The sequence below is a fragment of the Pneumocystis jirovecii genome, assembly GCF_001477535.1.
Source record: "Pneumocystis jirovecii RU7 chromosome Unknown supercont1.8, whole genome shotgun sequence".
In the NCBI taxonomy this organism is placed as follows: Eukaryota; Fungi; Ascomycota; class Pneumocystomycetes; order Pneumocystales; family Pneumocystaceae; genus Pneumocystis; species Pneumocystis jirovecii.
In genome coordinates, this window is record NW_017264782.1 from 26,687 (window position 1) to 54,093 (window position 27,407).

At 24.4% G+C, this 27,407-nt stretch overlaps 11 protein-coding genes and 1 non-coding gene across 12 annotated transcripts; 7 read left to right on the forward strand and 5 right to left on the reverse strand.

Moving 5' to 3' along the window:
• Nucleotides 1–739: 739 nt before the first annotated feature.
• T551_01866 (septum-promoting GTP-binding protein 1) lies at nt 740–1,655 on the reverse strand (the record flags this gene model as incomplete). Its single annotated transcript, XM_018374129.1, has 6 exons — nt 740–838; nt 885–959; nt 1,008–1,091; nt 1,139–1,347; nt 1,397–1,414; nt 1,466–1,655. 6 exons carry the CDS (start codon nt 1,653–1,655, stop codon nt 740–742), a joined length of 675 nt encoding a protein of 224 aa, XP_018229483.1.
• A 1,066-nt stretch (nt 1,656–2,721) lies between these two features.
• On the forward strand, nt 2,722–4,637 carry T551_01867 (sodium/hydrogen antiporter; the record flags this gene model as incomplete). The annotated part of the gene is made up of 7 exons (XM_018374130.1): nt 2,722–2,845; nt 2,888–2,965; nt 3,012–3,199; nt 3,243–3,392; nt 3,438–3,736; nt 3,775–4,019; nt 4,066–4,637. The coding sequence occupies 7 exons, from the start codon at nt 2,722–2,724 to the stop codon at nt 4,635–4,637; spliced, it is 1,656 nt and encodes a 551-aa protein (XP_018229484.1).
• A 755-nt stretch (nt 4,638–5,392) lies between these two features.
• Nucleotides 5,393–5,843, forward strand: T551_01868 (uncharacterized protein; the record flags this gene model as incomplete). Its single annotated transcript, XM_018374131.1, has 4 exons — nt 5,393–5,472; nt 5,525–5,595; nt 5,640–5,708; nt 5,749–5,843. The coding sequence occupies 4 exons, from the start codon at nt 5,393–5,395 to the stop codon at nt 5,841–5,843; spliced, it is 315 nt and encodes a 104-aa protein (XP_018229485.1).
• A 127-nt stretch (nt 5,844–5,970) lies between these two features.
• T551_01869 (uncharacterized protein) lies at nt 5,971–8,336 on the reverse strand (the record flags this gene model as incomplete). The annotated part of the gene is made up of 3 exons (XM_018374132.1): nt 5,971–7,581; nt 7,627–8,136; nt 8,184–8,336. 3 exons carry the CDS (start codon nt 8,334–8,336, stop codon nt 5,971–5,973), a joined length of 2,274 nt encoding a protein of 757 aa, XP_018229486.1.
• A 627-nt stretch (nt 8,337–8,963) lies between these two features.
• T551_01870 (uncharacterized protein) lies at nt 8,964–10,536 on the reverse strand (the record flags this gene model as incomplete). Its single annotated transcript, XM_018374133.1, has 5 exons — nt 8,964–9,285; nt 9,324–9,963; nt 10,011–10,116; nt 10,165–10,346; nt 10,377–10,536. 5 exons carry the CDS (start codon nt 10,534–10,536, stop codon nt 8,964–8,966), a joined length of 1,410 nt encoding a protein of 469 aa, XP_018229487.1.
• A 181-nt stretch (nt 10,537–10,717) lies between these two features.
• T551_01871 (uncharacterized protein) lies at nt 10,718–11,903 on the forward strand (the record flags this gene model as incomplete). The annotated part of the gene is made up of 5 exons (XM_018374134.1): nt 10,718–11,047; nt 11,092–11,133; nt 11,175–11,471; nt 11,513–11,826; nt 11,867–11,903. The coding sequence occupies 5 exons, from the start codon at nt 10,718–10,720 to the stop codon at nt 11,901–11,903; spliced, it is 1,020 nt and encodes a 339-aa protein (XP_018229488.1).
• A 192-nt stretch (nt 11,904–12,095) lies between these two features.
• Nucleotides 12,096–12,179, forward strand: T551_05020. The gene has a single exon. It is a non-coding gene; the product is annotated as a tRNA-Asn (tRNA).
• A 538-nt stretch (nt 12,180–12,717) lies between these two features.
• Nucleotides 12,718–15,243, forward strand: T551_01872 (uncharacterized protein). Its single transcript, XM_018374135.1, has 11 exons — nt 12,718–12,949; nt 12,995–13,261; nt 13,304–13,763; nt 13,812–13,864; nt 13,909–13,926; nt 13,973–14,112; nt 14,154–14,311; nt 14,352–14,470; nt 14,560–14,717; nt 14,761–14,913; nt 14,960–15,243. Exons 1-11 carry the CDS (start codon nt 12,775–12,777, stop codon nt 15,170–15,172), a joined length of 1,914 nt encoding a protein of 637 aa, XP_018229489.1. The 5' UTR covers nt 12,718–12,774; the 3' UTR covers nt 15,173–15,243.
• Nucleotides 15,244–15,446: 203 nt separating this feature from the next.
• Nucleotides 15,447–16,839, reverse strand: T551_01873 (uncharacterized protein; the record flags this gene model as incomplete). The annotated part of the gene is made up of 8 exons (XM_018374136.1): nt 15,447–15,559; nt 15,600–15,671; nt 15,715–15,982; nt 16,025–16,198; nt 16,244–16,350; nt 16,395–16,478; nt 16,525–16,686; nt 16,731–16,839. 8 exons carry the CDS (start codon nt 16,837–16,839, stop codon nt 15,447–15,449), a joined length of 1,089 nt encoding a protein of 362 aa, XP_018229490.1.
• Nucleotides 16,840–18,376: 1,537 nt separating this feature from the next.
• T551_01874 (uncharacterized protein) lies at nt 18,377–19,175 on the forward strand (the record flags this gene model as incomplete). Its single annotated transcript, XM_018374137.1, has 5 exons — nt 18,377–18,662; nt 18,714–18,753; nt 18,805–18,884; nt 18,933–19,096; nt 19,143–19,175. 5 exons carry the CDS (start codon nt 18,377–18,379, stop codon nt 19,173–19,175), a joined length of 603 nt encoding a protein of 200 aa, XP_018229491.1.
• Nucleotides 19,176–20,582: 1,407 nt separating this feature from the next.
• T551_01875 (ubiquitin-protein ligase TUL1) lies at nt 20,583–22,799 on the reverse strand (the record flags this gene model as incomplete). The annotated part of the gene is made up of 6 exons (XM_018374138.1): nt 20,583–20,672; nt 20,715–20,900; nt 20,945–21,649; nt 21,695–22,531; nt 22,576–22,624; nt 22,669–22,799. 6 exons carry the CDS (start codon nt 22,797–22,799, stop codon nt 20,583–20,585), a joined length of 1,998 nt encoding a protein of 665 aa, XP_018229492.1.
• A 1,860-nt stretch (nt 22,800–24,659) lies between these two features.
• On the forward strand, nt 24,660–27,403 carry T551_01876 (uncharacterized protein; the record flags this gene model as incomplete). Its single annotated transcript, XM_018374139.1, has 8 exons — nt 24,660–25,698; nt 25,739–25,990; nt 26,034–26,122; nt 26,171–26,315; nt 26,359–26,476; nt 26,517–27,137; nt 27,184–27,287; nt 27,336–27,403. The coding sequence occupies 8 exons, from the start codon at nt 24,660–24,662 to the stop codon at nt 27,401–27,403; spliced, it is 2,436 nt and encodes an 811-aa protein (XP_018229493.1).
• Nucleotides 27,404–27,407: the final 4 nt, after the last annotated feature.

The window sequence follows — 27,407 nt, forward strand, 5'->3', positions numbered from 1 at the left end:
TTATTAAAAATGGCTGTTTTTACAGCTGATAAATTAGTATATCATCTATATTTTATAGTATTTATTCGTGTTAATTTTTAATTTTATGAATCAATATAATTTATTTTATAATATACAATAATTATTTTTAGAATATTATTATATTTTATAAAGAATAATATAAGATGATTAATGATTGATGAAATTTTAAATTTTATAATACTTTTTATTAAAATAGGAAATTACTTGTATAATGAATTATTTGTTATAGATGTTTTTGATTAAATTTTTGTAATAAAATTGTTTCGTTAATTAAAAATAGTAAATTTTAGTTAAAAGATAATTTAATAATTTTATAAAAAAATTAAAAAATGTTAAGAAAATTTAATATATTTATCGGACAACCTTATTTTTAATATTTAAGTATACAGTTTTTTAAAGTAAAAAATCTTAGAAGTGGAAATATTTATTTTTTTTAACTTCTAATTAAAATGTATTATAAAAAATATAAATGATTTCCTTTAATACGTTCTATATATTTAAATACGAAACCTAAAAATATAAAATTTAGATTTCTAAATTCAAATTGATTTTAAAATCAAAAGATTAAACATACGAGAAACTTAAATATTTAAATCCTATAAAAAATATCGATAAATAATATTAATTTCATAGATTGTATAAATTTTTAGAAATTAATTTTTTTGATATTAAATATGCAAAAATATGTATTATTAAATAAAAGATAAAAAAGATATTGCTAAATATTAGTATATTCTAATATTGGCTCTCCAATGTTAATTATTTCAGGTATAGTACATTTTAAGTCAAATGCTTTTGAAAGTACAATTTTAAAAATCTTAAATAATTTAATAAAAATGAAAAACTATATAATTTATTCATACTTTTTGTACATTAATAGAGTGTGATGTTGAACAAAAGATAAGTGATGCTTTCATAGCTCGAGCAAAACGTCTAGCCTTTCATATTATTAATAAAATATCATAGTAGTTATGGCTGTAAGATACTTGTTTAGTTATTTCTTCTTGATCCTCTTTAGGAAAATTCGCAAAATGGTCATATTTAGTACCAACGAGAAAAGGAATGGCAGTCTTTTAGAACTTAGTATTAAGTAATAAAGAAAGGAAACGATTTTTACTTTATTAAAGCCTCTTGCCTGTCGATACCATTCTTTTATACTGTTAAGTGTACTCTTACGTGTTAAATCGAACATAAATAAAATAGCAACTGCATCATTGCAGACTAATGGAAGCATATTAACAAATTCGCGTTGTCCTCCAAGATCCCATATAGAAAATGTAATTTCTGTATTCCGGATAGAAATTGTTTTTTCCATAAAGTTTACACCTATGGAAATTAATTTAGTACTCAGTTTAGTGGAAATTAAAAGACATACCAAGAGTTTGAATATAATCTTTTTAGATTCTGTAAGCGCTAACATAAACATATTGGAATTACGGCTCACCTTCATCAAAAGAGCCTTCTACATATTTCACCATAAGACTTGTTTTTCCTATTTGGGAGTCACCAATCATACCCACTAAAAGATAAATAATAAATGTTAAACACATTCTGAAAATGTTTTTACCTTTAATAACAACGCTTGTTTTTTTGCTATTAGATTCCCCTTGATTTATTGTCGTCGCATTTGACATAATTGTAAAATAATTCAAAATTCAATATCAAAATTAAGACTTCTTTTCTTATTCAAATAAAAATGCTAGATTTATAAGTGCAATTTTTTACGAATATAAAAAATTCTTAATCTCTTTTTTGTCTTTAGTAAAATATTTTTTTGTAATGTTTTGTTTTTCTAACCTTTTTTTAATTAATTTGTCGATGGCTTTTTTTAATCTTTAAAATAGATATGATTTAAACAGTATATGGAATTTCATTTGCATTGTAATTTTTTCTTGTAGTAATAACCTATGTATAAAAATATAATTACTAATAAATATTTGGTAAAATGAGTTTTTAATTTTGAATTAGAACTAAGAGTAAAGGTTAGGAAATATGACTAAATAAAATATAAAGAGTAAGATATAATAGATGCTTTACATTTAGAAAAACCTTTAAGTATTTTTATAGAAATGTTTATATCTTATTATATTTTGTCTTGGTTTTATATTGAAAATTGTGACTATTGTTATTTTGTATATAATATTATAATAACGAATAATTATATATTTCTTCTTGTAAAGAAAAATTTGTTTTCTTTTGTATAAAGATGGGTTTTAAGATACAATATTTGATGTTAGTCCAAAGATTATTATAAAAGTTAGTAACAATGAAAAATAGTAATCCTAATAAATATAAGTAGTATAATAGAATGACAAAGAAAGAATTACTGTAATTTAGTTGGTAACTTAGATATTATATTTTTAATTTTAATGTATTTTATTATTTTTTTGAAATTTAAGTTTTTGGTTAAACATAAGATTGAAAAAATAGATATTATAAAAATTTAAAAATTAGATATTATTTTAGAATATAAAAGGAATGATGTATGGTTATTTTCTTTTTTGGTGTTATATAGAATTAAATGTTAGTGTTTTTATAAACAGAAAGTGTTCATTTGTTGATCGATATTAGACATTTGATAACATCGATAAACAATTGTTTTTTTGTCTTTAGTTTATTTCTATACGCGCTTTTTTGTTTAAGAATATTATAATTTTAGTAAATTTCATTAGTGTTGTTTTCATTTTGGTTGTTGAATATATGGTATGGAATCAATTAGATATTTCAAAACCACATATTGCTTATGCAATTCTCGGTTGTTTTACGTCTCTTTTTATGCTTGTTTCACTTTTTATTAAGCAGAAATTGTATATTGGGGAAGCAAGTATTATTTTTTGATTTTTTTTTATTATTTTAATCTTTTTAGTGGTAGCAACAGTTATAGGTATTATTTTTGGACCCTATTCTATTAATATATTTGACCCTGGATCATGGGGAAATGTTGGTAAGATTATAAGTATAAAACTGTTACCTTATTAATTAATTAATAGATTATAACACTCTTGAGCTTTCTCGTATTGTTTTGATTGTTCAGGTTTTTGCTGTTGGTGTAGAATTACCTAAGGGATATGTATTGAAACATTGGAGGAGTCTTGTTATGCTATTATGTCCTGTTATGATTCTTGGATGGGTCATTACAAGTACTATTATGTATTTACTGATACCATATCTTTTTTTTGTACGTTTTTATAATTTTGTATTTTTCATTTATTTGATTTTAGGTTGAAGCTTTAATACTAGGCGCATGTGTTACTGCAACGGATCCTGTTCTTGCTTCTTCTATAGTAGGAAAAGGAGAATTTTCTAAAAGGATTCCTGGACATATTCGAAATATTTTATCATGTGAATCTGGATGTAATGATGGGTTTGCTGTTTGTTTTAATTATCGTTTTTAATAATTATTTAATTTAGAATAGCTTCCTTTTTTGTTTATTGGATTACAGTTGTTAATAGACTCTTTTGGAATAAAAACTATTAGTAATTTTTTTCTTGTAAAAATATTCTACGAAGTTGTTTTTGGTTGTATTTTAGGGTCTTTTATTGGAATTTTGGGTCGGAAAGCTGTAAGATTTGCAGAAAAGCATAATTTAATTGATAGAGAATCATTTCTTGTGTTTTATTTTGTGTTATCATTATTTTGTGCTGGAATTGGAACTTTAATAGGAATAGATGATTTGTTGGTTAGTTTTTCTGCTGGAACTGCATTTTCATGGGAGTATGTTTACTATTTTTTTCTTTTGTTAAATTTTTTAGTGGTTGGTTTTCAAAAAAAACAGAAGAATCTCATGTTTCTAATGTTATTGATTTGTTGCTTAATCTTGCATTTTTTGTATATTGGGGTGCTATAATACCATGGAAACAATATAATACACCTGAACTTGGAGTAACTCCATTAAAATTGTTCATTATTGCAACTTGTGTGTTACTTTTTCGACGTATTCCCGCTATTCTTTTATTAAAACCTTTAATTCCTGATCTTCATACTTGGAGGGAAGCTTGTAATGGTTTTTCTTTTTAAGATTACTTTTTAGTTAATATTTATAGTTTTTTGTGGACATTTTGGCCCAATGGGTGTAGGTGCTATATTCGTTTCTATTTTAGCTCGTGCAGAATTAGAAACTAGGACTAATGAGCCCTTGGATAAGCTTCCTACTGACCCAGTTACTCCTTATTATAGGTTAATACGGATAATTTGGCCTGTTACATCATTCTTAGTACTGTCATCGATAATTGTACATGGTTCTTCTGTTGCAATTTTTACTCTTGGGAAGCATTTGAATTCTTTTTCGTTTACAACAACATATACTCAAAATAACCAGGGTCCGAGTTGGATGAATTGTCTTTCAAAGTTTGAAATTGTGCGTCCTGGAATATTTAGAAGAAATTCAGAAAAATATATTGGATATAACATAAAAAGAAAATTAAACAAAGAAAGATCTAATAGTGATCCAACTAAGTTTTCTACTTTTGATAAGCTTGTATCACTTGAAAATGGATACATTTTTGATATAGATATTGAACAAAAGGATATATTTCTTTGTTCATCTTCACCTGTATTTGATGAAGCATTGCAGCAGAGTAATATCGGTTTTCAAAGATTGAATAATAATATATAGTTGCTTGATTATTATGTGATTAGAAGAAATATAAAGAGTATTAGGCTGTTAATAAAGTTTTAAAGTTTTGTGAATTTAATCTTCTAATTTTTAAAATATATTAAGATAATTTATGAAAACAGTAATAACTTTGAAATTGTAAATTGGATATTAATACCTGTGAAAATTTTATAGTTTAAAATAAAAAATGTACATGCTATAAATTTATTTGTGTTCTGGAATTCTTGAAATTGCAGATATATCAATAATGTATATATAATTGTTATGAATAAAACGGTTTGTTTTTTAAAAAAAATAATTGAATTATAATAAATTTAGGCTATGTAAAAAAAGCATATACTGAAAAATAAAGATATATTGTAGTTTTAGGCTTTTAAAAAGATGTTAGTTGTAATAGAAATGATCATGTAAAGTTATATATAGATGTATTTCAAGAGTTTTTTTATTAAATTTAATAAATATATTTTTATAGAATAGTTTTGGTAAGTTTTTTTTTAAATAAATATGAAAAATTTAATTATTTTTAAAACAAAATTATTTTATTAATTTATAAATCTATTTTTATTCTTGTTTTAGTAATAATTACATTAAGTATTTTGTGAAACTTTTTTTTATAATTTATTTTAAAAAATTTGTGTTTGACGATATTCAAGTCCATGATTTGAAAATAAGGTTTTTATTTTATTATTCTTTTTATTTTAAAAGGAACGTGTTATTTTTTGTTAGTAATTAGTTGCAAGTTTACTTTTTGTTATATGAGTGTCCCTGGTGAAACAATTGTTAATTTAAGAGCTCAAGTGAATCAAAAATTAGTTGAATCAGGAGCATATGAACGGTATAGTTTATTAATTCTAAAATAAATACCTTTCTTACTAATATGGGTTTAGTATTTCGTCGCATTTAGCTAAAAGACTTCACGAATGTGGATGGTATTCGGATATGAAAGACCATACTCTTTGTAATTAACAATGTTTATTGTTTTTTTACTAACTTTATTTTTAGTTAAAGTACGTCATCAGGAAAAACCTAATTTTGAAGCTTTAGTAAAAGAAATTGAGCCAAAGGGTTTGGGTAAATACAATATTTACAATAATTTTTTTTAATGCTAAAGCCACTGTTCCCGAGGATCTTAAAACAGAAGTTCTTGGAATGATTAGGAAATTTTTAGAAGAAGTTGTAACAGTAGATGACGTAGATAACTGTTAAGCTTCTTGAGTATATTATTATAAATTTGATAGTAATGTAAATATGTAAAATTTAATTTAACTATATAAAATATATAACTATATAAGACCTAAAATTGATGTAATACCAAATTTTATGTAGTTTTTGATTATAGTTCTAATTTTTCAATAGAGTATTTTTCAACAGAAAAATTTTTTTGATAACCTTTTGCTCTTTTTGTTTTCAAATGAATTTCTTGTAAAGTGGATATAGATAGTTGATTCGATAGTAATGTATTACGTAATTGGGGACTTGATCTTTTTTTGAGATTATCGATAGTATTATTTTTATTTAATTTACTAGATTTAAATTCTTGATATTTTTGATTAATATTTTTGTGGCCTCCTGCTCTACGAATAAGCTCATCTAATATATTAACTGTATTGTTTAAATCAATTATCTCAGTTATTGTTTCCTTTACAGTATTATAAATAGTATTAAAGAATGAAAGACTTGTATTCTGAATGGTTATTCCAGATATTCCTATAGTATCAAGAGAATTTTCCAACATTCTGTAAATAACTAATTTGTTTGAAATATAGGATGTTCTTTTAAATTTTTTATGTCTTTTTTTTAATGATATCTGTTTTCCTAATAAATTAATTAATTTTTCTATTTCATTTTTTGTAAGTCCTTTTTTTAATGCTAATACTATTTGTTCTCCAATATAATTGTCCATTGTTTTCAAGATTTTTCTGAAAATTTTTAAATTAATGGGATTATTATTTAATACATATTTTAATATAGATGTTAGTTCTCTTGGTGGTAATAAATCTGAATTTAAAAATAAGTTTAATAACAAAGATGAATCTATTCTTATGATTGCATTTATTAAATCCGAGTATTCTTCTTTTGTTAGTAACAGAGGTACTGTTTTGGTAAGATAATTAAGAGTTTTTTTTGGATAAAACAATGTTTCTAATTTTGATATTTTATTTGAATTATATATATTTTTTTTTAGTGGAATAAATATTATTTGAATAATTTTATCTAAAATTTGAGGTGATAGACGAATTTTTTTATTTTGAATGTATAACTTGTCATACTTGTTTTCTTTGTTAAAATCATTATTATATAATTTGTTAGTTAAATTTTTTGTATCAAAATATTTAAAAAAGATATTGTCAAACTTATTTCCATCTTTAAGTAAAGAATACTTCCTTAATTTTATTAAAAATGTTTTGACTAGTTTTTTTTGTTTATTAAGGTGTTTTTTTATTCTTAGGGGAGATTCAAGGATTAATTTATTGTTTTCCTTTTTTTCGAAATCTGTAATAGAGTTTATAGTTATGTAATTTGTTCTTCCCTTACTATTTGTTTTTGCAAACATATCAATTAAAAGACTTTTTTTTGATGATGAAATAGAAGATAAAATGAGAAATTTTGTATCCGATAAAACTAATAAAGCATTTTGGATTCTGGGTGATTCAGATGTATGTATAATTACTGGAGCAGTATTTATAGGTGTTATTTCTCTTGAAAAAAAAAATATTTGATGTGTAGTATCGAAAAGTAATATTTTATTTGTTGAACATATTATAATATGATAATTATGAATTATTTCTAGAAAAATTGGTGCTGATAAATCTTCTGTAAATTCTGTTTTTGATCTAAATTTAATGCTTGAAGATGTTAATATGTACGTAAAAAGATGAGTTGGTGTAAGATGATAAATAATATTTTTTTCAGTTAAAGTAATTTTGTGAGTTGTATCAAAGTCCTAGACGGTCATAAAAATATTTTAAGTAATAAATTAATAAATTACCTTGGTCAATATTCCACCTATGGTATTAAGTTTTTTGCATGTTGTTTCTCTTATTTGAAAAATATCAATAATGAGAATTCGTAAGTTTTCTATTGAAATTTTATATATAATATTTTTTTGGTCACTTTTTGTTGAAAAATTTCCATTAGATAAATTTTTAATTTGTCCGCATCCAATCATATTAGGAATACTAGTTACTGTTTCATAAATAACATTCAAAGTAAAGCTGTATTGAATAAGTTCTCCTGATTCTAAAAACGCAATAATACAGTTTTTCAGTAATTGGATGTTTATAATTTTGGATTTAGTATTTGTAAATTTAAATTGTAGTCCGTCTAAACTAGGTTTTTCATTCCATAAAAGTAATTTAGGAATCCTTGTGAATGCCTCTATTGATCCTACTATTGTTATTCGTTCTTTATTAATTCCAGTGTGAGTAGAAATAGGCGCGCAGGAAAATTGCGTGTTTCTATCTACTGGATAATTTGCAATTATTTGACCAGAACTTGCCTATGTCAAAAGTTAAAGTCATTTTTTGCAAAAAGTAAGAGACTGACACTGTATATGTTGATTCCTATTTCATTAATAGCTACTATTATTTCTTGGTAAGTTTCAGGAAAAACTTTTGCAATATAATATTGTTTTGTAAAGTTTGAATTTATAGGATGTGGAAGTTTTGCGAGAAAATAAGGCTCAGAAATAGATCCCATATACTACAACATAGTAATATATTTAAGGATTTATTTAATTTAGATAAACTTGTTTTTCAATCAAAAAAACTTTCGATTAAGATTGTTTTCAGAAGTTTTTTTGTTATAAATTATTTAAAAAAATTAGAAATAGTTTTTTTTTTATTTGGAAAAGTGTATTTGTTTCTATACTTTTGTATTACATTAGTATATAAAAATATATTATTGAAAAATTTTTAAATAGTGTTTTTAATAGCTAAAATTGATATGTAAAAATGATGTAAAATAATATATAATATTGATGTAATGAAAAAAATTAACAGTTTGTGTTATTTTAATTTCAAAAATTAGAATTTTTATATTTTGTTTTTTAGTTTATAATTAGTTTATAATTAGTTTATAATTTTTATTAAATATTTTATATTATTATTAGGAGTAATATAAATTTTATAGGTTTTTATTTTCTTAGAATTGATTTTTATATTTAATATGATTTAAAAATATATTTTAGAAATGTTAAAATTCTATAATATCAAATATACTATATATATATATGTTATAGATATTCAAAAGCCAACGTTATTTTATATATTTAACAGTAAAATAATATGAATAACAATGATTAAATCAACAATATAAATGATATGTTTATATGCTAATAGTCTTAAAAATTTGTATTCCTATAGAACTTGTACTTATAAGACATCCTGGAATTTGAGGGTGCCAGTGAGTTTCTTTGATATCTTTACCGCCCATATGTATAAACATTAGTTGACTAGGTATATGATCAAGACCTTCAGCCTCTTTTGTAAATTGATCTTCATCATCTATTTCTACTGATAAATCCCATAATGAGACATGACTATTGTCTGATACTGAAATAACTGATTTTTCTAATGGATGCCATTCTATAGATGTTATAGGAGCAGAGTGCCACGAAAACGAAGCAATAGAAGATGGTGTAGATGAGCTATATTAGTCAATTTAATATTTAAAAGGAAAAAGTACCTTTGAAATGTACGTAAATCCCATATATTAAACTTTCCGTCATCAGCACCACTTGCCATTAAATATGAAACATTTTTATTCCAACTAATAACATTTATATCTACATTAGTGTAAATATTAACACTTAAGGCTGGCTTATGTTCTTTATTTCGTATATCCCATATTTTTATAGTTCCATCGCTACTTGCACTAGCAAATACATTTTTTTCTGAAGGAGACCAGGCAAGATCTTCAACTGATGATGTATGTCCTAAAAATGGAGTTTTTTCTGTAAACCATGAAGTTTCTGAAAGAGATGTTAAATAAATGTATCCATTATTATCACCGGAAATGAGAAAGTTATATGATGATAATGTATTCCAATTAATTGCATAGCCTTCTGTTTTATGATTTGAAATAGTATAAATAGGAAAATTATTTTCTTTTGCAATACAAGTTCCTGGATTATTAATTGATGATATGTGAGGTGTAATGTTCCATATATGTACTTTTCCTGTTTCACTAAATGATGCTGTAAAATAATTTTCGTTTCTAGAAAATGCTCTAATACAATTTGTGGTCCCAAAAGTAGGTAAAGATCTATATTCAAGTATAGGGTCTTCGTCTATAATAGAATCATTTGAATCAATTGATGAATTTTCTATTAAAATATTAACTATAATTTTCTATGTATTTTTGTAAACTTACCATTATATTGAGTCTTGCATAGATGCGATAATTTTATAACATTAATTACATTGTTTTTTTTAGTATCTGCTTGACTACCTGATACAAGATACATAGTTACAGGATACTTTAAACTATAAATACTTTTATATATCACTAGATATTTAAAACTTACTCTAGTTCTTTCTATACCTAAATTATCTTCTAAAATATCAAAGCTTAAACATGGCCATTGAACACTGATAGAATGAAGCATTTCATATGCAGATTGATCTGGTTCAAGAATTTCGTCTTCTTTCAATGATCGAGATGAGGGAAGGTATACATTTGTTTTATCATGAAATAAGTCTATATTTGCTATCAGATATATTTTATTAGAAAAAATACCTTCGTTATCTTCTATATACTCTTGTTCGCTTTCTATTTCATCTTCCCATGGGTCTTCAAATTCGCCTATACTATTGTCGCTTTCTTTAGTTGTATCTTTAGAGAAAGTTTTTGAGAATTCGTTTTCTTTAAATGATCCTGATCCTTTTCGTTTGTGCATGATTATAAGTTTAAATTAAGATTTTTTTGAATATTTAATGTTTTCTAACAAAAAATTTACGATAATAACGAAATATTCATGTAAAAAGATTTTATGTTAATTAAAATAAATGGTCTAATAGATTGTATAGAATATAGGCTATTTATAGACTATTGGGGTATTTTTTTTAGAATTTCCGGCAATGGAGGATTTACAGTTTCAAAAATCATATATGAAACTGTTCAAGGGATATATAAAGACATATTTAAGATTTACAAAAAAATATACATTTATTGGGCTTTTGTTTCCTTTGGCATTATCATATGTGTCTTATTTTCTACGAGGAAAAGGTTCTGATGATTTTCTATATCCTTTTTTATTTTTATCATATCCTATTTCAAATACATTTCCATTACAATATGAAAAGGGATATAAAGATATGTTTTTTGTCCTCTTTCATATTATTACGTTTACATTTTTAAGAGATTTTCTGATGAATATGTTGATTAAACCTATTGCTGAGAGAATAAATGTTAAAAAAAATAAACTAAAACGTTTTATGGAGCAGGGGTATAGTCTATTCTATTTTTTTATGTCTTCGATCTTCGGAATTGTGAAGTCTAGCGTTCCTGGGATTGTTTTGTTGCTAATTTAAATAGTATATTATGTTTAAAACTCGAATTTGGTATTTTAATGTTGACGCCTTCTATGATGACTATCCACATAAAACACATACTGTATATTTTAAGGCATATTATCTTTTGCAGTTTTCTTATTGGGTCCAGCAAACAGTCATTTTGATTTTGAAACTTGAAAAACCAAGAAAAGATTATAAAAGATTTCTAGTCCATCATTTTATAACTCTTATGCTTATTGGTTTGAGCTATCGGTTTCATTTTACATATCTTGGACTAGCAGTGTTTATTACCATGGATACTTCTGACGTATTTTTGGCAGTAAGATCTGTATGTTTGTTTTATTGTATTTAATGTTTTAGTTAGTAAAGCTAATGAATTACACACAATGCAAAGGGCAAGGTCCTGTTTTTGGATTCTTTATTTTTCTATGGATTTATGGACGCCATTATTTGAATACTGTTTTTCTTTATTCTATTCTTACTAGTTTTAAAACAATTGGTCCATATGAACTTTCATGGGAAAAAGGGCATTATAAGTGTTGGATTAGTCAGATCATTATATTTGTGTTATTACTTGCATTACAAGTTGTGAATATCTGTTGGCTAGTTCTGATTTTGCGCATTGCATATTTTTTTGTTATACATGGTAAAGCTAAGGATGATAGAAGTGATGAGTAAGTTCTACCTTTTATTTTACTTGTTTAATATGTTTAGTGATGATGATGAGTTTTCAAAAAAAAAAGATGAGTAATTTTTTTTTACTTTTTTGGTATGTTTTCATATGTTTTCCTGTTATTTTGTTATCATTTTATTATTATTTCCGTTTATATAACATGATACTCTAATTTTTATATGTATTTTTATTGTAATTATTTCAGTGGGTTGTATTTTAATACTTAAATTTACATGATTTTATATAGTACATTTGTAGCGATCTTAACAAGTCTCCGTGGCGCAACCGGTTAGCGCGTTCGGCTGTTAAGATTCTATAACCGAGAGGCTGACAGTTCGAGCCTGTCCGGGGACGTATTTTTCGAAAATGATCTTTTAAAAAGGTGAATTTTATTTTTAATGTTGTTTAATATATCAGATATTTTTTTGATAGAAAAGCCGTTTTTCAAATGAATCATATAAATTTATATAATTTTTTAAACTATTAATATTGTTTATGTAATGTTTTTATAAATGCATTGTTGTATCTATTAGTGTATTATTAGTGTAAGATAATTAAAATAAAATAATATAATTAGTATTTAATAATTTTTTAAAGAACGTTCATATATTTTAAACATTTGTCTTTATAATAATATGAGTTTATTTTATAAGTAAATTATAAATGAATGTTTTATAAATTTAAAGTTGTAAGTGCATAAAGATATATGTTCATGGTATTCGTAGTTCTTAGATGAAATAAAGCAATATTATTAACTTATTGGTATGATAGCAATTTTTTAATCTTTTTTGTTATTTCTTATATAGATTTAAAGTTTAAGGTTGAACCCTCTCGGCACTTAAAGTGTTAAGTTTTGCAGAAATATAGATTAAAAGAAAAAAATTTATAAAAAGTAATGAAAATATTTTTATTTGTATTTTAATCATATAAGAAATGTTTATTGTTTAAAATGTCACTTTTATCAGAAAATGACTGTTTTGTGAAGACAATTAAGAATTTTAATAAAAGGCCTTATTTGTTTAGAAAGGCTTCTCTTGAAGATGAAGTAACTAAAAACGATGGAATGTTGCTATCATATGTTCAAAAAAAAAAAATTGATCAACAATCTAAGAAACATTTACTAGGCATATATCAAAATTAAATTATTATGATTTTAACAACTTTAACAGATGATAGAGATGTTCCTTTTGTCTATCATGAAATGTTTGATCTTCTTAATAAAAGTAATGGAATGACTTATAACACTTTACGCAAAACAGTTGAGTCTTCTGGACTTCCTCATCATGTAATAGAACGTATTATAAATATAATGTTTCTTAGGATCAATGAGGACACATTGATTTCTAGACATCATTTTTATTTAGTTTTTGCTTTAGTTGGGATTTCTCAAAATGGTGAATATCCAAGTATTGAAACATTGGAAAAATATAAAAATAGTAAGTATTTTTTTTTTTGTATATTTAAAAGATATGTTTTAGATCTTCCTATTCCGAAGTTTCAAAATATAAATAATAGTCAGCTTGTATTATCATATGATAAAATACTAGAAATTAATAATTTTTTATCTGAATTTATTTTAAATTCTAAGCAAATTCTTAGTTCTAGCCCTAGTTTAGAAGGAACAAATAATATTCAAGAACATATGTCAGTATACATTAATAATGTTAGTGGACCGAATGCTTATCCATTGGTTACATCTAATTTCTGGAATTTTAATTTTATTATTGATAACGTTTTTAAAGATAACAGAGAACGTTCTTTTTTATATAATATTTTTAATATTTTAAATCCCAAACAGGTTCTTTTTTCGGTTGATCGCATAAATATTCAATTAGTCTCTAAAAAAGAGGGTTTTCTTTTATTTAAACACATTAATTATATTCTTTTTAGTGTAATTCGTAATTCTCGTGTTATTCGTCGCTATAGTGATTTTTTATGGTTTATATCGATATATTTTGTTATTTTTTATTATTTTAATATATTTAGGCTTCAAGAATGTTTAATAAAAAAATATCCTTTTCGTCAAGTGCCTTTAATGCGTAATATTTATTTATTTGTATTGTAAATACTAATTACGCTTTAGCACCAAAATGTTTTTCTGGTACTATATTTGATCTTTTATATCTTAATGTTCATTTTATTTTTAGTAAATGGTCACTATTTATCGGTAGATTCTGCTTTTTTAGAAAGAAGACGTAGAGGGCTTTCTAGATTTATAAATGCAGTAGTTCGTCATCCTGTATTTAGGGATGATCCATTAGTAATAGCTTTTCTTACTGTTCCTAGCGTAATTTTTTTATATTTATCTTTTTAAGTTTATGTTAGTAGGAGCTTTCTTTATGGAAAAAACAATTTGTTTTAACCATTCGTGATGAATTTGAAGATAAGGTTATGGATGATGATTTAGGATTGAATTTTCCTTCAAGTTTTGATGAAATTATTGTGAATATTAGAAAAACAATAAATTTTCAGATTGATAATTATATGTGAGTAGTAATTGCCAATTACACTTTTTAATTTTTAAAGCCAATTATGTTTGATTGTGGAACGTTTGTTGAAATATCAAGAAGGTAGTTTTATAATATTGTTTTCGTTAATATTGATAAATATAGAATCTGCAACAGAAATGATGTTATTTTCATTATGTTTGAAGTAGTAATTAAATAAATATAATTTTATATTAAAAAAAATAGTGCTCTTTCTGAAAAAAATAAATTTTATTTTACTAATGGAGTAATTAATGATTTTATTTCACACATTAATCAAGGAATCTCAGTTGTGTCTAAACATTTTTTAACAGCACAAGAACTTCTAGAAGAAGAAGCTAAAGTTCTAAATGAGGAAATATTAGAAGATTTGAAGTGTCAAAGAGATGGTCTTATAGCAATTAAAGTAACTTATAATTTATCAATAACTTTTTTTTGATAATTTAAAGAATATGTTTGATAGGAAAGACAGATTAGATATTGATAATATTTCTTTCCTTGAAAAACGAGTAGATAACAATTTAGATAAACTTTCTAGTTTGAACGTAAAAGTAGGCATGAATTTGTTAGACAAGGAAAAAATTGAAAAATTTATTATGAAAGTAAGTTTATTTTTGTATCAGATTTTCCGTATTTTAAATAATTAAGGATAAAGAATTGATAGCTACTCAAAAATCTCGCCGTTTTCTCGTTAATAAATGTATTTTAACTGAAATAATTTACTTCCAGATTAGTCAAATTTATATAGGGAAATTATATAAAGATTATGCGCAGGAGCGTATAAAATATACTGAGTTACTTGCAGAAAATTGGCGGAGTATGGAAATTCAAATAGCATCTATGCCTTCTGCATTTATTTGAAATTTGTTTTGAAAGTTAGAACTAGTATTTACTTAATTTATATTGAATTCTATTGATTATATTTGGACTATATTCGCCTTATTATGTGCTTTAATGCTTAATAATATCTATTTGCATTCATAAATTAATAAAAATAAAAATAGGTTTAGAATAATTAAAAAATGTCGAATATAATTAATGACAAATTAATTCAACATTAATGTATTTACTGCTTACTATCAATATAAAATTATAAATGTTAAATCTATTTGCAAGGAAAAGTTGTTATGTTTTCTTATAATGTATTATCGAATGTATTGGGCGTATCAGACTCTGTTTTAATTTCTTGAATAGAATTAGAGAATTGATTTAAAGTAATAGGTTTCTTGATTTGTTTTAACATAAAAACTATTCTTTTTAGTATATAAAGAGAAGTTTTGGTTTATACTAGGTTTTTTTTCATTTTTTTGTAATTTTTGGAATAATAATAAAGGTTTTTCATTAAGTTCTATGTATCTCTCTAGAAAATATTAAGAAAAATGTAAAAGTAAATGAAATAATACCTTTATTATCATAATATAAAACTAATGCATATTCTTTCCAGTCTGAATTTATTTTATATTTCTTTAATGCAGCAAGTAAAACTTTTCGACATGGATCATTCAGCCCAACACGGAAAGATTTAAACATTTCCATACTTTCATGTGATTTTTGAGATGTAACTGGTGACTTGTTTTCTTCATCTACTGGATATTCTTCTTTAATTTTATCAGAGCTTTTCCGAGTTGCTTCGAGAACTTGATTATTTTGAATAGTTGATGTCAAAAATCGCTAAAGAGCTTAGTTAATAAATTATTCATTTTATTTACTTACATGACTTTGTGTTTTTCCTGTAAATATTGGTGAGTCGAGTTCAGAATCTATCTGTATAGGGGATATCTGAGAATGAGTAGGTATAGTTTTTAATTCTAAAGGGTTCTCATGGAATTTTTTATTTAATGATAATTTGTCATAATTGAGTGTTGAACTTTCTGATTTTTGAAAATGCTATTTTTTTTTAAGAATCTGAATATAAATATTTTTAGAAACTACTTTGAAATCTTTAATAATTTTAAAAATAGAAGCTATATCTTCTTGGACTTTAGATAAATTCTTTTTCAAAATTTTTATTTCCTCTTCAAAATTGTTTAAGTGTTTGTCTATGAATTATTAAAATATAACTGTTTTAGCAAATGAAAAATACTATGAGAACGGATAGCTTGTGTTAATCTTGAAATTTCACTAGATCCTAATCTATCGTATTCATTAAATTCGTCCATTTCTACTGCTTTAATTTTCTCGTATTTATATTTCAAAAAGTTATAGATACTTACAAATTGGTATATAATGCTCCGGCTCAATAAGAATATCTTGATTAACCTTGATACGATATATTGCTTTAAGGAAACTTAGTCGATGACCTGCACTCAAAATTCCTATTTCTTTGAGTGATTCATGATCTAAGTGTATTAGAATATCTCCTGATATATTGTTTTCTGTTAAATTTCAGATAAATACATGTATTATTTACTAAATAAACCTTGGAATTCCTTTTCATATTGAGAAAAATTTATATGTTTTAGCCACTGAACAACTTCTTCAACGCTCCATGATGTAATTGTTTTTTTTAGTAGTTTTAAAGATTCCATTTTTAATTTTAAGTTTTTAAAAAATATACGTATTTTATTTTTTAAAACAGTCCACAATAAATTTAAGATTTTTTATTTGAATATATTATTGGTTATTTAATATATTTTTTTTATTCTGTTTAAAATAATGATTTTTTGATTTTACTTTAAATTTGATTCATTGTTTAAAAAAAGGATTTTTTGCGTTCACGCAAAGTTTTTAAAATAACTTAAATCATAAAGAAATGAAAATATGAATTAAGATAACATTCATTAGTATTGGTGATTGTATAGATTTTAAAAAGAATATGATTTTTTACTTAATGTTTGAATGATTTTAGAAGACAAGTTAAGCTACATTTTGAAATCTGAAATTTCAAGTTTAGTTATTTTTTTTAAGTATTTGTTTTTTTTTGATCTTGAGATGTAATTATGAAGAAGCTAATTCTTTTGAGTTTTCTTCTAAAACATTATTGCAAACGAACGTTTTGTATTTATAATCTTAGTGTAATTTTATTTCAAAAGATATTAATTTAGATGCAATTGGACCTTTTCAAAATCAAAAGAGTTTAGAGACCTTTAATAATACTCGTTTTCTATTTGATTAGTTCAGTCAAGTTTTTATGGAATTAAATACCAAAAATAGTATATTAATTTTATGACATCAGAATCTAGATGACTTAGTTTTTAATTGTCTAAAAAAATGAGATAGGTAATATTTTTGAAAAATTTTTAAAATTATATTTTGTTATGGATATATGTTTTTCTTGTGAAATTAATGATTCCAACTGTTGCAATACGTCATATATATTACTTTATGTAGCGTCTGTTTTTGCATCCACTGAGTTTCGAAAAAAAACATAATTCTAAGGATCTTTTAGATTATAAAGGTTACTTTATTAAGATCGTAAAATTAAAAGTTGTATTGAGGCCTTTATGAAAATCATTATATCTTTCTTTTATTGAAAAATCAAAGTATTTTTTCATATTTTGGATAATATATTTATTGTTTTTAGATAAGAATTTTAGTAAAAAAGATGGAATAAATTTTTGTAATCAAGATATGGTTTATGGGAAAAAGATTATGGTAAACTATACTAGCATGTTTTGTATGTTTTTATGATATTTTTTATATTTTTTGATCATTGTTGTTAGATTCAAAATCAATTTATTCTTTTTTTATTAAAAATTTTAAATAATGTTTTAATCTCTACTTTAGTTAAGACAAGAACATCCAATACGTCTAGTTTTCTAAAATTATTTAATTTTGGATCTGTATTATGGTCTAGTATTGAAAATGTTTAAAGGTTTTTTTAGTGAAATAATTAAAAATATTTTTTTAAAGAAATGTATTAAAAAAAATGGTAATTTTTTTGAGGATTACTATTTAAAAGAATATGCTACTTTAGTATTTGATCAAGAAAAACTTATTTTAAGGATTCATTTTTTGTATTTTAATTAATTAGTTTATATTATAGAAAAAATTAAATTTTTAGTAACTTCTGTTGTTCCTTATAGTGATTTAAGGTGCCTTTGCTTTGATAAAATATATAAAAAAATGAATAATAGGTTTTCCTGTTTTAATGTTTTTGATACAAAATTCTGGATTTTGAAATATTTTTCAGCTAAAATCTACGAAGTTATTTCTTCAGAATACGAAGTTATGAAGTTTCCTGATTGGTTAGTTTCTTGTAAATTTAAATTTAATGTTACTAGGATATTATGTATGGATATTTCTTTTAAAAGATATATATTAGAAAAAAAATATGGACAAGTATATTTAGATGAGTTTAAAAATAATGGTGGTGATAATAAAGATTCATTGTTTCCTAATGAAGTCAATCGTATTTTGATCATAATGTATATAATTGATTTTTTATTTTTGATATTTTTAGAATTTAGGATATTATTAAAACGTCAAAAAAATCATAACAAGTTATAAATACCGTTCGTGTATTATATGTTGTTAATAGGTCTACATGGTAGTTGTAAAAGTGCTAGCGTATATGCTATAGCAGAAGAATTAGATTTTGAAATATTTGAAATTAATTCTGTTATAAGGAGTGGTAAAGATATTCTAAATAGTGTTGGTGAAATGAGTTAGAGTCACTTAGTTAATTGGAAAAAAGTTGTTAAATTTAATGAAATTTGTTTTAAAATTAAACTGGATTCTTCATTTCAAAAACAGAGTTTAATATTAATTGAAGTTGATATTCTTTATGAAGATAAAAACTTTTGGAACGCTGTTATGAATCTTGTTTATAAATCAGAACGATCTGTTATAATGACATGTATAGGTAATATTTTTTTATTTTATTAATTAGTCAGATATTAATACAATATCTGATGTTTTTTAATCTTAATCAATGATTTATTTTAAGGCTGTTTCAATAGGTCTTGCTGCTAATTATTTATATTTATTTTTCCTTTTTGAGGAATATATTTTTGATAAAGAGTATCTTTTGTTTTTGCATATAAAATAAAAAATGTGATTTGAGAGTATCAATTCTTTAGTTACAATTTTTTACTTAAATAAGGAATAATTGTGAAGTTCTGAATGTTTGTATGGTATTAATATATTTGCATCGGATGTTTGTGGTTCTAAGAAAGCTGCTTTTGAAAACGTATTTTGCCTTTTTATCGAATGGTCTTTTAACTTTTATTAAGTATTGGAAATAGTAATTATTACAGAAAATAATGAGTATTTGGATTTAGTTGATATATTTAAAGATAGTATCAAAAATGTTAAATAATTACGTACAAATTTTTGGGAAAATAGAGATGAATATATTGTTTTTAGATTTTCATTCGGATCTTTTAGAAATGATGTCATTCTGTGATAATTTGTCGATTAAAATTTTTTGATAATTATTTGAATATCTTATAAAGTTTTTTAATGAGTAATAATTAGTTCAAGACTTGTATTTATTTGATTCTAATTATGTATTTTTGGAGAGCTATTGTTATTATTCTGATAATGTTTTTGGTTACAATTCTTTGTTTTCATGAGTTTTATTTGAATGTTTATTAGATAAATTATATTTATATATTTTTAACTATTTTTGTTATTTCATGTTCTGTTTTTTTAGTAAATTTAATGACATTGATTTAGACACATTAAATATTTATTAATAGGTTTTTAATATTAAGTTTTCAAACATTATGTTAAGATTGTGTACCAAGCTGATATAAAAGAGTTAATTATTGATGCTTTAAAAAGTATTTTCTGTTCTTTCTTGTACTTAAAATTGTTAAATCATATCATTTTTGCTCAATTAATGTATTAAATAGTTTTTATTAAATGGTTTTTCTCTTTTCGTTGATATTGCACCATATAGAGATATATGATTTTATAAATCATATAGGAAAAATTATGAAGAATATATTATTGATTATAGTGATAAGAAAACAACTAGAAGCTTGTTAAATGTTTTAACAATTCATAATCTGAGAAAACTAATTAAATATAAAATAAAAGGTGAAAAAGTTATTCTTGATACATGGATAAAATGATTAGTGTTTATAAATTGTTTTGATATAAAATACATATTATTAAAAATTAAAAGGATTAATAGGTAGTCTATTAATGTACATATAATATGAGAAATACGTTCTTGGTGTGTTAATATTGTATAATATGTTAATAATTTTAAACATAAGCTAGAATTTATATAGGGGGGAGTCTGTAGTATGTTAAAATGGTATGGTTAGGGGAAAATTGTCTTACGAATGCCTACATACTAAAAACATTATTAAGTAGATTATTAAAGAGAATTCATACCTGGGCAGATCAAGCGGATTTTCATCCATTTCTCTAAACAGTTGGTGTGGAATAGATGTTTGCAAGGTGTGACCTTTATTAATTATTATGAGTTTGAAAAAATAGAAAATGTTACCATATATGTTCTTCTGGCTAAAACCATTGAAGTACTATTTGTAGTTGAATTTTTATTAATACGTGGTAAAGATATATTTTGAATGCATATAGAACAAATAATACGCCCATTAGAGTTAGAATATGATAACGGTGTTTCAGCGTCCTCAAAAAGGATTGGATGATAATCATATGTTGGATGCAGAAGCTAATATAAACATTATTATATAAAATAATTTTTAAGATTCTTACGTTAGAAGGGATAAAAAAGCGTGGACCAAAAAAATCTTGACTAGCCAGAATACAAATTTGAAACCATAACCAACCAAAAACTCCCCAAGCTATATATAAATTTGCTGGAATAAATAGTATATTTTTTTGATAAGAAAATAAATATATTATAGGAATGATTCTAGTTATGCTCATTCCAATTACGTATGACCAAAGAAATGGTTTTCTGTACCCTTTTAAGCTATTTCGTATGATTTGAGGCCACCAGAATGAAAATGCTATAAAAGTTATTGTATACACAATATATTGTCTTTTATTGGCTGGTAATAACATTATTTGTGGGAAAATCAATACTACCACTAGAAGAAAGAGATAAAATTGAGTATATATTGCACTAATATTATTGCTATTGTTATATTCGCTTTGCTGAGTCCTATTTGTTTGATGTATATGTTCTTGTTGATTTAATGGGATTGTTTCCTCGTTTGTTTCGTGACTAGGCCTTTCTATAGTAGTTATTCTAGTTTCAGGTTGCTGTATGCGATGAATAATAAGCAAATATCTCATTCCAAATATTGCAACAAGTGTAAATGAAAGAAATGAAGTAGTAATAGAAGAAAGAAATATACTGTTATGCGATATAGATGTAGATAAGAAAATTATACATGAATATCCATCTAAAGATGCTTGTATCCAAATGCTCCAAAATGATATTCTAGAAATACTCTAAATTTTATTATTAAGTATACTTTTTTAATAATATGAATTTACAGATGGGGTTGATGTCTCGTTCATTTGCTTTATGAGCAAATAAATTTGTATAATGATCAGAAGATTTTGCCAGAAAGCAATTTTGTTAATATCTGAATAATATTTCTCTTTTTTAATTCCAGTAATGTTGTTAAAATCTAGAGAAAATTTGCAATCAGGAGACATAATAATCCCAGATAATATAATAGGTGGTATTAAAGAGTAAGGAAGACCATTTGGCATTTGAAGATCTTTTTCTATTTCTCTTAATTTAGGCTCTTTATTGTTATGAATAGGAAGAAGCTGTAAATAAACTACAAATTCACAATATTCATTATTACTATCGTTATGAATTTGAATTTTTTTGTTTTTAGAGATACTGTTTTGTAATTGTTTTATTTGTTGTTCTAAAATTTGAGTTATTAATATAAGCGATTTTTGAAAAATGAAATTATTAAATGCAAAAAGAGGAATAGTTATAAGACTTGGAAATTTATATGATGAAGAAGTGAGTATCATTGATCCATTATCTTCGAAATGGATACCCTTAAGACTAATATTTTCATATAAATTTCCGGCTTCATCCTGAATTGATAGAGTTGCATCAGTTATTCGGTTCCCATTAAGTATGGATTCTTCAAAGAATATGCTTAGTAACCCTTTATTATATGACAGCAATTTTTCAAAACGCTTTGCATATTTGGGGATTAATGTACTATTTGAATGAGTAAGGAATTTATGCCATTCACCATGTACATAACCAGTAATGTTATGGTATAAACTTTCTTTTTCTCCAATTCCTTTAGAAAATAATGAACGTTTTTTTTCTAATATAGTGTCTGGAACAGTTGTATCAACCTATTTAAATAATTAGCAGTTGTTCTTGTTTTTTTTAATCAAACATTAGTAATATTTGCTTGAATTCCCAGTGTTAAATTTTTTATAGCCATACTTTATGCTTTAGTAATTTTTAACGTTTTTCTGAATGCACTTACAGATGTCTTTTCTTCTCCTTAAGAACTTCTTCAACTGCTACTTGATGATATGAATTTGTATAATTTGGTATTAATAAAATAAGGAAAATGATAAAAAACAGCCATCCAAGATAGTCTAAGTTTCTTAACATTATTAAAATAGACTAATGTTTTGTTGTTTTTGCATTCTATATAATATTTAATTATTAAAATAATAGTATTAATTTTTTGTAAAATTTATTTTTAAATTTTAAACTTACGGTTATTTATATTTTTATTTATATTTTAGTGTATTTTTGTCTTATAGTCTTTTTTATAAAGATTAATTACTATTTATAGTTTATTGTTAGTATATTGATATGATTTATAAAACTAAAGAAATAATGAATGTTTAATGATTAAAATTTGTATTTTTAAAATAAATGTTTATGTTATAAAATTTATTTTTAAGAATAATTCAAAATATTTTTTTTGATAATTTACAAATTAAAGATATTTTGTTTGAGATGTGTAATAAATGTTTATATGGAGTTTTTTTAGATAATTTTTTGGAGAAATATTATATTTGAAAATATCTTTTTTGATAACTTTTAGAGAGTATAAATGATAGAAACTTTATTAAATTATTAGTTATAATAAGTTTTTATAGAATAAAAGTATTTAATATTTTTTAGTTGTAATTTGTTTTTTTAAGAAAAAGTGTTAGTTAAAGTTTAATTTGAAGATATTATTAGATATTGTTTGTATTTTAAGTTAAATGTTTTTTTGAATATATTAGTAGAATTTTTAATTGAATATAATGATTTTTAGTTTTGATTTAAAAACTGTTTAATATAAAGAAGATGGTGATTTTATATTTTGATGTTTAATAAAGATTTCTTTAGAGGAAGGGCAGTAAGTTTATATTTTTTGTTGATTATTTTTATTATAAGAAACTAAATTTGTAAGGTATTTTTTTAGTTATAGATTTAAATATATTCATATTTTAATACTATAAAGAATTTTACTAATACTTTTAAATATAGTTTTTGATTTAGATTATTTTTGATGTTAAAATTATTTGTATAATTTTAAATTGTTTTTGATTGAAATTTTACGGTTTCTAATAATAATAAGTATAGTATTAATATATATTAAAAAAAATTATTAGTCTACTAATTGTTTTAGGATTTTAATTTTGATATGTTATATTGATTATATAATGAAATTATTATAGTTTTATGATAATATGTCATTATTTTTATGGATCGAGTTCTATAAATATTTTTATTTTAGCAATAAGACTATTTTAGAAGTTTTGGAAGAAACAATATAGAAAATAATTAATTGGTAATTTTAGTATCTGTTTTGAGGTTTTTGATATTAATAGGTTAATAGATTTGCTTATTTTGCATTTTTTAGAGATTAAGTTATTTATTAGTTATTTTTTATAAAATTAAGAGTAGGAATAATAAAGACATCAAATATTATTGTTGATTTTTTACAGATGAATTTTTTTTAAAATTTAGTAAAATAAATTGGTTATATGTTAAGGTTTTTAATTTACACGTTAAGGTTTTAAATCTGTAATTACTGGATATTTATTGATATATAAGGTTCTTTAGAAAACTTCTTATAAAATCTTATTTTTTTGTTTTTATAAAATGAATATTGATTTTAGTAATAGAGTTTATAAATTTATAATCTTTTTTTAGAAAGATGTTAAATTTTTTATTATTTCTGTCCAAATATTGTATATTTTTTAATGTTTTTGAATTTTTTGTATTTGTTTCGATGAGATTATAAATGGTTTTTAGAAATTAAAACGGAGTTTAGAAGACTTAACTTACAGTTTTACTTATCAAGGACGCGTCAAAATATTGATTTCTATTTAGAGGAGTTTGTTATATAGGTTTGTATTTAGTTTAATAACAGTGTATACAAAACAATTAAAAAGAACGTGTACAAATAGCTACACAAACTATTTGACATATTGTTTTATTAGGCCCTTGAAAATTGGATTTATTTTTTTTATGTATCAACAGACGCAGAAAAAACACGATCAAAAATTTACTTGTTCTTTTTCTGGATCACATACTTTAAAAATACCTAATTTTAAACAAACTACGTTGCAAAATATGGTAAATAATGTATCGTCTAATCGTATGATTTCAGAGCCTTTGAAATGTGTGGATGCATCTAGTCTTAATATTCGTTCTATATCTATAACTCGTGAATCTAATTCTGCTTTTAATAATATTTGTAATACCAAAAAAAATCAGAAACATGGTTCTTCAAGTATAAAGTTCCTTGAAACATTAAGCCGTCAGAGTAAAACGTTAAGTACTAGTATGTCTTTGCAGGATGCAAATGACGAGAATTCTGTTGATCGTATATATATCGGTAAAAATGATATTGATGATAATTTAAATTCGGATTCCGAATGTGATGAATCGTTTTATTCTTGGTCCCCTTCGTCATTGGAGTATCAGCATTTGATTCTACCTGAATTTAGAAATAAGTTTTGTAGTGATTGTCAGCTTCCTGATTCTATATCTCGATCTGAATTATCTATGACATCTTGTGAAAACTCTTCTTGTAAAACAAAAATGCATATTCCTTTGAATTTATTAGAAACGAGTTTAGGTAGTCCTGGTGATTCTGTGAAGGATATGAATTTAAAAGTTCAAGCTTTTCATGATAATGAGAATTGTACTTTATTTTCATCGGTTTCTGGAATCCACACTGCGTTGCAACTGGATGAGAAAAATGAAAAGCATCAAAGCTTTGGGAAAAGTTGTCATTTGGATAAAATTGAATGTTCTTCTTTGACTAGTGAATTTGAAATAAAAAATCGTAAAAGAATTGTTTCTGATATATCGAGTAATTCAGATACTTATGGTATTGATGGCATTCAGGATTGTAAATCTGATATTAGAAATGTTCAAAAAGGTTCTATAGGGCGAAATATTAATAGAAAATTTCCTGGTCTTTTTCTTTCTGAAGAACAAAAAACTGTTCTTAGGATTGTTGTTGAGGAACAAAAGAGTATTTTTTTTACTGGATCTGCTGGTTAGTTATTATTCCTTTATTGTTGTATTTAATGTTTCAGGCACTGGAAAATCTATTCTTTTGCGGGAGATTATTGCTTCACTTCGTAAGAAATATTCTAAAGAGCCTGATCGTGTTGCTATTACTGCTTCAACGGGTTTGGCTGCATGTAATATTGGTGGCGTTACTCTTCATTCGTATGCTGGTATTGGCTTAGGTAGAGATTCATCAGAAGATCTATGTAAGAAAATTAGAAGAAATAAGAAGTGTTTATCTAGATGGTTAAGAACAAAGGTTCTTGTTATAGATGAAAGTAAGTTAGGAATATCTTTTTTCGTTTTGTTTAATTTCATGAGTTTCAATGGTGGATGCTGAGTTATTTGATAAACTTGAAAATATTGCTAGAAAATTAAGAAATAATGAAAATTCATTCGGTGGAATTCAAGTACTAAATAGTATGTATATTTAATTGTTTTAATTTATGAAATTATAGGTAATTGTAACTGGTGATTTTTTTCAGCTTCCTCCTGTACCTGATCAAGGGAAAATGGCTAAATTTGCCTTTGAAGCTGAAAAGTGGAAAGATGTTATTTCTCATACCATAGCATTGACTCATGTTTTTCGTCAAAAGGATCAAGGTGTGTGTAAGCATAGCTTCTTTTGATGATTAGTTATGTTTAGATTTTGTTGAAATGCTTAATGAATTGCGTTTGGGACACTTGTCTCATAGTTCTATTAAGAAATTTCGTTCTTTAGATAGAGAACTCCAGTTTGATGATGGTCTTGAGCCTACAGAGCTGTAAGTGGGTTATTTAGTGATTTTTTTGCTCAGTTTAAAGGTTCCCTACACGCAGTGAGGTCGATAAGGCAAATGCAACTCGTATGCGTGCTCTTAGTGGTACTTTACGAACATTTGAAGCATTAGATTCTGGGACTGTTGTTGATAAAGTTCAAAGGGATAAACTGCTTTCTAATTGTATGGCACCAGCTCGAATAGATCTTAAAGAAGGTGCACAAGTAATGTTGATAAAAAATTTCGATGATCAGTTAGTAAATGGGTCATTGGGGAAAGTTATAGGATTTATGAATGAAAAAACATTTCAAATATGGCAAGAGGACGATCCTGATGATGATCTATTTAATTGTCATGAGCAAGCAGATGATTTTAATGTCGATGAGATAAAAAGACGTAAAAAGAGAAGAATAGCAAAAATGCAGTCTGCAGCTGCTACAGGGAAGCTTTGGCCTCTTGTTAGGTTTACTTTGTCTAATGGCTTAACCCGAGATATGTTAGTTCAGCCTGAACAGTGGAAAATAGAGCTTCCAAATGGTGAAGTGCAAGCAAGTCGTTCTCAGATACCACTTATTTTAGCCTATGCAATTAGTATTCATAAAGCTCAAGGTCAGACTTTAGAAAGAGTGAAAGTTGATTTAGGGAGAGTTTTTGAAAAAGGGCAAGCGTTAGTTTAAAAATTATTTTGTATTATTTACTAAAATTGTTTTTAGTTATGTTGCTTTGTCTCGTGCTACTTCTCAGAAAGGGCTCCAGGTTTTGCGTTTTGAAGCACGGAAAGTAATGGCACATCCTAAAGTGAGTTTGTTTTATAAAAGTAAATTATAAAAAAATGTTTTGTTTTATATTTCTAAATTTTTATTAGGCCTTGTAAACACTGTTGATTTAAAAAAAAAAGTGAATATAAGGTCTGATTTAAATAAAAAAACATAGATTA